The following is an 8,110-nucleotide window of genomic DNA, read 5'->3' on the forward strand; positions in this document are numbered from 1 at the left end:
GCATTCCTTCCATTTAGAAATGGTGACTCTTTACCTAAAAATTGGCAAATAAAGGGCATCCACTCATACACTGCGTGTGGCATGCCAAATTTCTGCTCCAGATAACAATACAAGCATGAAGTTGAGCAAGAAGTTTCTTTCTCTGTTCATTAGGCACTTCAGAAATGGTGATTCTTCGCCTCAGAATTGGCAAGTCCAGGGCATTCACACAAAAACTGCATGTGCAGGGCATGCCAAATTTACAATCCAAAAGAGGTTATCTTACTGCCACAGCTTCAACAGCATGAAAAATTATAGCTATTTAAAATAGGAGTAAGTGGGTAACCAATTGGGACTTACAAACTGCATGTTTGGGCTTTTGATGACCAAACCACTCCTGGAAGGCTGGAACTTGTCCATTACCCATTCTACATGAATTCTTATAGCATTAATGCTTATAGGGCTTATGAAAACTTTAAAGAAATCAAGCAGGAAAATTAATATGATATATTTATGTAAACAGTACCAGTCATAATATTTTGCAGAAACTTGGCAAATTCTAGACAAGCCAGCAATACAACATAAATCTTCCCTACATTTTTAAAACCCTTAGAATGTAAACAAATGATTGCAAGTGAAATGATCTACAAAATAAACTTTCCATTATTTTTTTCTTTTTCCCCAATTATATTCAACCCCCCTCGTTTTGAAAGAAAGTGTGGGTTGATTATGGTGATTGTAAGAGGAAAACACTACATGATGTACAACAAAGACTGATTGTAGTTACCAACATCTTTCTTGGATGACCATAGAAGCAGTATTTACTAACGCTCTTGAATGTGTCATAATAAGTTGATTTTATTCATGTGCTTCCTAGTTGCATTGGAAAAACCAATTGTCTGATGTGTCATTGAACCAAAAGACAAAATTTGCATCAAATTCTGCTCCCCTATAATGAGGAATCTTGCCAAACATAAATTACTATGCCCATCCACACAATTATCACCTCCTCTAAAGAACTAACCACATTCTTTTGCATTGATAATGACGATATAAAAAAAGGTTAATAGAGTTGAGTTTCTCAAACCTTTTCAATATATAAGAACCACTATATTCCTCTCTGCTCAACTGCAAAATCTCAATCTCCCCTTCAACACTGAAAAGAAGCATGATGATTAGCCCAAGGAAGCTCATCAAAATAGCAAGAAAGTGGCAAAAGATTGCTGCCATGAGGAGGAAAAGAATTTCTTTTCCCAGGCTGAAGGGCAACAGGAACACAGATTTTTCTCAAGCATCATCGGCTGGGTCAGGAAATTTTGTCATCTACACCATAGATGGCATACGATTTGTTATTCCCTTAGCCTATCTTAGCAGCGACATCTTCAGAGAGCTATTCAAGATGTCTGAGGAAGTGTTTGGGCTACCAAGTGAAGGGCCTATCAAATTGCCATGTGATGCTGTCTTCATGGGGTACACAGTCTCACTCATCCAGAAAGGCTTAGGTAAAGATATAGAGAAAGCTTTGCTTACTTCCAAGGACACTACTTGCTGCTCAACGTCTGCTGGTTTCCCTCAGGGACATACAGGGAAACAATTTCTTGTTTGTGGCTATTGAAGTTACACTTCAACTCTGTAAATACCAAGTAGTCCTGATAACTGTAGTGTACATCTGTAGCATATTTCTGTACATCATAGATGCTTTGAAATGAAAAATGGACTTTGTGCAATTCAAGAAATTGCAAACATGATTAACTGTAAGAAGTAGACTCAATTCATGCCAGCCTACCAATTTAACTTGCTTCTATTTCTAGTTCACATAGTTAGTTGCGCCGTAATCTTTTATATATTTTGCTGTAAGCTCTTGGTGGCAGGATAAAGATATGTCACAACATATGCTCCACCTTGATGTGTTGATTGTCAAAAATAAGCAAACATGCCAGCTAATTTGAATAACAGATAAACCTGTTGAGGAATTAATGCTACTTCTACTGCCTTATGATTAGAGCTTTAGATTTGTTATTCGACTTCACTCTCGGGAAACAAGCTTATCCCTCAGCCTTCAATCTTCATTTAGAATGAGTTATTTGTTTCAAGATTGCCTGTGAGAAAAGGCCAAAAGTGGTCTACAGAGATGGGGATTAAAAAGACAAAACAGCTAGAACTTTGCTGAAGTTAAAGTACAGTTAGAACATAACTAATCAAACTATAACTGTGCTGTTACCCAGCCAGAACATTAACTTCTAAAAGATAGTCATACATGATATTGTTTCAGCTGCTGCAACGCAACCATGTTACATACTAGAAATGAATACAAGACATCTGCTTGTAATTTCAATTCATATAATGCATAATTGCACTTCAGCAAGTATTTTTTAAAGTAATTCCTTCATATTCTGAAACTAATATACTGGATATCCTCTTCATATAGTAGGTAATGGTGAAAGAACATAAGAAATTTGCACATGGGTGTCATGAAAAGGGGACCATAACAGTGTAACTCTAGGATCCAGGCAAGATGAGGCAAGAAATGATAGTGAACATATAGGCATAATGAACTCTTCTTGTGGGAAAGTGGGCAAATTTCGAAATGCTCATTCATTACAATGTGCTCTTAGTAGTTTCTGTATTTCAGCAGTCATTTTCATGGACTTAGCTGGATTCCAAATTTACTATTATTATTTTTAATACTTGCTTTGTTTAAATAGTTTTCATCGAAAGCACTGTCCTCACAAAATGACATGGAAATTTGATATTGTTGGTTATGTAATTGTTTCTTCCATAGTATCTTTTTATTCAAGTTAGATCTATTGCAATATTAACACTTCATAGTGACTCTGGGATCTATGCCCTGCTAACAAAATTGATAAGAACAATAGAAGCACCTTTAGCAAACAACTAATCTCTTGCTTCTACATAGAAAATCCCAACACATATGGATATATAAGTGTAACCTATTTTCATTACTTTGCAGTACTCGACTAATCATTTCTCTGAAATCCTTTTCTTGCTGTAGATTGAAAATAAGAATCATGATTCATCAAAATGGCAAGGAGGTGGCAGAGCATAGTTTCCAAACAGAGGAAAATACTTTCATTTCCAAGAACCAATGGTGAAGGGAGTGCATCCAGTTCCAAGGCATCATCTGTACCCAGTAAAGGCCTTTTTGTTGTCTACTGTAGTGATCAGAAGCATTTTGCAATACCCTTAACATATCTTTACAGTGATATTTTCCAGGAACTCTTCAAGATGTCAGAAGAAGATTTCGGACTGCCAAGTGAAGGTCCTATCATAATGCCTTGTGATTCAATCATAATGCAATATATACTCTCAATCATCAAGACAGGTCTAGCAAAAGAGCTAAAGAAAGCTTTACTTAACTCGTTAGTGATCAGTTGCCGCTCATCATTTTCTTCTTTTCATTCAGGACACTCCATTTGTCAACAGTTGCTCATTTGTGGCCATTAATTTTTACCTTGATTTCATAAATTGTTCATTCAGCAATTTAACGTGTACTTGATAATTCTTTTAAAATGTCCCAGAAAATCTTGTATTGGACAATTGAATGATCTATGATAGAGTGAAGAACAACAATTGTAAATAATCCGAATAGAAATGGAATTGAGCTTGTATTATAAAATGGAGAATGCTCATACAGTAAATAGAATTACTCTATCTTTTAAAATAAAACAAAACCAGAAGACACTCTCTCGAACCAGCTTCAAGCTAGCACTTAGCAAAATGCTAAATACATAAATCTCTCCTCTCCTCCCCTCTGCAATTTTCATTATTTATAAAAGAAAATCCTTCAACAGTACTAATTGCCATGCGATTCTTCATCCGCAATTCCCTCTACCTGCTTAGCTTCCTAATGATTCACGGGTGATAGCTCATTCACAGACCCTTCCATTCCTGCCAGCTCATTCTTCTTTTCCAACTTCTTTCTGTAATATACACTTAAGGGCTTTGGTGCTTGATCTTGGCCCAAATCTTCATGATTCACTAATGGGTTGCTTCTATCAGTACTCCACCCTTGGAGAACAACCTTGTCCTCAAGGTTGGCAGCTGGAAATTGATTCACAAAATCAACATATGAAATCTCTAGGGATTTGCCTTTCCATTTGACTAAGACCTATAGCACTTGAATCTCATTAACCACTTCTAATCTTTTTTGCAATAAAATCTCAGGCTCTAACAACTCATCATCAATTTTCAGGTCTTTAGGTAAATTAGTAGCTTCTAGGTGTTGTCCAACGACCTTTTTTAATTGAGAAACATGGAAGATGGGATGTATTTTTGATGACTCTGGTAACTGCAACTTGTAAGCAACCGCACCAATTTTCTGAATAATTGGAAATGGACCAAAATAGCGGGCTACTAATTTTAGATGAATGATCTTAGAAAGAGTAGACTAGCGATGAGGTCGCATCTTAAGGAAAACAATATCCCCAATCTTGTACTCCACTTCTCTTCGATGCTTATTAGCGGCCCTAACCATGCATTTTTGGGCTCTATTGAGATTATAAGATAGCTGGCGGAGCAATTCATCTCGAGTGGACAAGTCTTAAGCTACTACATCAGCTTTAGTTTCAGCAGGTAAAAATTGAATGAGAGTGGGAGGAAGTCTCCCATAGCTGTATGATAACTAGTATTATACCAGTATTCAACCCATGTTAGCCACTTACTCCAGTGCTTTGGCTGTTCAGAAGTGAAACAACGAAGGTATGTCTGAAGCCCCCTATTCAACACCTCTGTTTGGCCATCCGTTTCAGGGTGATGAGCAGTACTCATTCTCAACTGAGTGTCTTGAAGACGGAAAACTTTAGACCAGAAAAGGCTAAGAAAGATGGGGTCGCGATCACTTACTATTGACCAAGGCATGCCGTGGAGTTTAACTATTTCTTTAGCAAACACGTTAGCCACAGTGCGAGCAGTATAAGGATGCTTAACTTAATAAAATGGCCATATTTAGAAAAATGATCTACCACCGCTAGAATTGCATCCATTCCGAATGAGCGAGGTAAACCAGTAATGAAATCCAAGGAGATGTCTTCCCATACTCGATTAGGAATTGGCAAAGGTTGTAACAACCCTGCTGGAGATGAAGCTTCATATTTATGTTTCTGACATATCAAACATTCTGCCACAAATTATTGAACTCGTTTCATCATGCCTGGCCAATAAAAGTTTGAAGCAAGTCTTTTGTAAGTTATGTATATAACATCCTCATTTTAGCTAGTCCGTATAGTCTATTATTCAGGTGACCAGTGTCGGTCCGAACAGCTAGAACGTTCCGAAAAAAAAAAAAATATATATATATATATATATATATATATATATATATATATATATATATAAACTAAAGTAAGGAACCAAAAATTAACTCAAATATTAATAAGAAAAAAATTTAGGAAAAATTATAAAATAATTTTTGAGACTCCAGAGAAGGGTCATTGAGGTTCTTATGGCATTAGAATGCCAATAAAATACTTAGAAAATTTTTTCAATCGGTACAGACAATTTTGGCCCGTTAAGCCAAACGGAGGGCATTTTAGTCATTTCGTCTTCAGAGATGATTTTTGGGCCAACTTGTCTAGTTAAATAAATAATTTATATAACATAAAATATAAATAAATATTGTCAAAAATTTAATTGCAATTAAATTGACAAAAAATAGAGAGAAAATGAAAGAAAATGGATTTATGACATCATCATGATGTCATTAAAACTCTCCTACCCAATCTAACATTGACACATGGCCTAACTCTATTTAAGAGAGTTAGAATGGGCTAGAAAAGGAAACAAAAATCAGACCTCCTCTCTCCTTCTTCTTCATACCGCCACCCTCCCCACCATGGTCACCCATTAGTAAGCTTTTGAAAGCTTGATTTCCCCCACTTTTACCCAACTAAACCTTGACCTAGCAACACAAAATCTTGCTCTTACACCTTGGTGATTCTTTTGGGAGCAAAAAGAAGTTGAAAACAAGAGTTTTAGCAAGTGGGAAAATCTCACTCCTTTGAGGTTAGTGACCTAACCATGGATTTTATTTTAAATTCATGTTAAGGATTTTGAATGAGTGTAAATTTCAAAGGAAATTTGTTAAAAAAAAAAACCACTTGTATGCTACCCCATATTTTTCGGCAGCCATGGTTAGGGTTTGATTGTGTTGAGCTTAATGAAGTTAAAAGACCATCATGGCAGCCCACAATATGTACCCACTAAGTGGATTGATGGCTAGTTAAATGCATGATTTGAGATGTTAGAGTTAGGGTTTGGGTATAAATGGAGACTTTGATCATGTAATGATGAAAGTGAGTTTTAATGGTCAATTAGTGACCATTTGGTTATGTTTAAACAAGAAATGAGGTGGTTTGATTAGTGGGAATTGCAGTTGGTGTGGCTGCCCATGGTGACCTGTAGAATTGGACATGAGTCCAGTAGGTTTGGGTAGCCATAACTTGAATTGTAGAGGTTCAATTGGTGCAAGGCTAATTGAACATAAAACTAGACACATAATGGCACAACTTTGGTGAAGAAACCATGCTCATAAAACCAAACCAAGTGGACTAAAAGCTTACCTTAATCCTGGTGACCTGCAGTCTGTTTTTGCAAAATGACCAAATGAATAGTGTTTGGTCATTTGGCCATAACTTAGTGTAGATTGGTCCAATTGACCTGAAATTTTACCAGCAATAAGCTGAGATATAGACCAACAACTTTCATGAAGAAACCTAGCCCAAATTATGACCAGAACCTATCCAACAAGTGAGTTTCAGTCACTATTCATTGCACTGTAGATATGGTCAGTCCAGAAAAATTTCAATCCGGCTAGTTGTAGTTTTTGGACTATAACTTGAGCTAAAAAAACTCCAAATGGAGTGAATCAAAAAAATAAATTCAACTAGACAAAATAAGGAACAACTTTCATGTTGATCATTTTGCCAAATTCCCACTGCAAAAATGACTAATGGAATAGTAAAAATGAAGTATGAAAACTGAAAATTCTGCTCAATTAGCATTAAGCTTAGAAATGGTATGGGCAACCAATACCAACAAATTTTGAATGCAAAATGTGGTATATCTAAATGTGACACCCCTTACCCATCTACAGTGTAGCCGAGCAAGTTATGCCACTCAGTGTGCCGGAGCACCAATTTATGTTTCTATCACAATTTATTCCTTTATAATTCATTTATTTTCAATTTTGATAAATCTGAATTTATTCGCAAATTTTATAGAAAATCCGACAGAGTGCCAGCTGTAAATTGAAAAAAAAATGAATTATAAAGGGATAAATTGTGATAGAAGCATAAATTGGTGCTCCGGCACACTGAGTGGCATAAATTGCTCGGCTGCACTGTAGACGGATAAGGGGTGTTACATTTAGTGGTATCAGAGCATCAGTTTAGGCATTTCTGGGCCTAGATAGAGTGCATACCATTGCATTGCATTTGTAAGTGTTGAGGTGACACTGATGCAGATTTATTTGTTTTCTTATTTTGAATAGGATATGGATCCTGCTTCGCAAAGAGCAGTTGATGAAGAGGTGGAGAGTCATGCTCCACTAAGGGCTGAGTCTGGGGGCAGGGGAGAACCTGCTCCACCAGCTGCTGAGGCACCTGCCCAACCTCAGTTTGCACTATTTCAACAAATGATCGAGTTTTACCAGCAAATGATGGGGGTAATTCCACCACCACAACCATAGCCACAACCTCCACCAGCACCAAAGAAATCTCATTTGGAGAAATTGAGGAAGCATGGGGTTGTGGACTTATTTGGGAAGAGGGAAGATGATCCCATGGCCGCAGAAAATTGGTTGGATAGAACCATCAGAGTGCTGAAACAGCTAAATTGCACCCCCGAGCAGAACCTAGTGGGTGCTGTGTCCCTACTTCAAGATGATGTATATCAATGGTGGGACACAATAACCAGTGAGGTGCAACCTGAACGGATCACCTGGGAATTCTTCCTTACAGAGTTCAGGAAGAAATATATTAGCAAAGTGTATTTAGAAGAGCGAAGAAGGGAATTTATCGATGCAGAGACAGAGCGGTTGTCGATGGTGAGTATGAGCGTGAATTTGTCAGACTGAGTAGATATGGGAGGGAGATAGTCCCTACAGAGGCAGAGA

The 8,110-nt window shown here is 37.1% G+C and overlaps 2 protein-coding genes across 2 annotated transcripts; both read left to right on the forward strand.

The window, feature by feature from the left end:
• Positions 1 to 873: 873 nt before the first annotated feature.
• On the forward strand, positions 874 to 1,816 carry LOC110664561 (auxin-responsive protein SAUR68-like). The gene has a single exon (XM_021824282.2). The coding sequence runs from the start codon at positions 1,148 to 1,150 to the stop codon at positions 1,592 to 1,594; it is 447 nt and encodes a 148-aa protein (XP_021679974.2). The 5' UTR covers positions 874 to 1,147; the 3' UTR covers positions 1,595 to 1,816.
• Positions 1,817 to 3,021: 1,205 nt separating this feature from the next.
• Positions 3,022 to 3,552, forward strand: LOC110673447 (auxin-responsive protein SAUR68-like). The gene is made up of 2 exons (XM_058137053.1): positions 3,022 to 3,359; positions 3,519 to 3,552. Exons 1-2 carry the CDS (start codon positions 3,022 to 3,024, stop codon positions 3,550 to 3,552), a joined length of 372 nt encoding a protein of 123 aa, XP_057993036.1.
• Positions 3,553 to 8,110: the final 4,558 nt, after the last annotated feature.

The sequence above is a fragment of the Hevea brasiliensis genome, chromosome 15 (assembly GCF_030052815.1).
Source record: "Hevea brasiliensis isolate MT/VB/25A 57/8 chromosome 15, ASM3005281v1, whole genome shotgun sequence".
NCBI lineage: Eukaryota > Viridiplantae > Streptophyta > Magnoliopsida > Malpighiales > Euphorbiaceae > Hevea > Hevea brasiliensis.

Bases quoted from the DNA above. Each gene is read 5' to 3' on its own strand.
- LOC110673447 (XM_058137053.1), top strand. From the start codon at position 3,022: ATGGCAAGGAGGTGGCAGAGCATAGTTTCCAAACAGAGGAAAATACTT. The intron at 3,360-3,518 runs GTTAGTGATCAG...AAAATGTCCCAG, and splicing joins AAGAAAGCTTTACTTAACTC to AAAATCTTGTATTGGACAAT.
- LOC110664561 (XM_021824282.2), top strand. From the start codon at position 1,148: ATGATGATTAGCCCAAGGAAGCTCATCAAAATAGCAAGAAAGTGGCAA.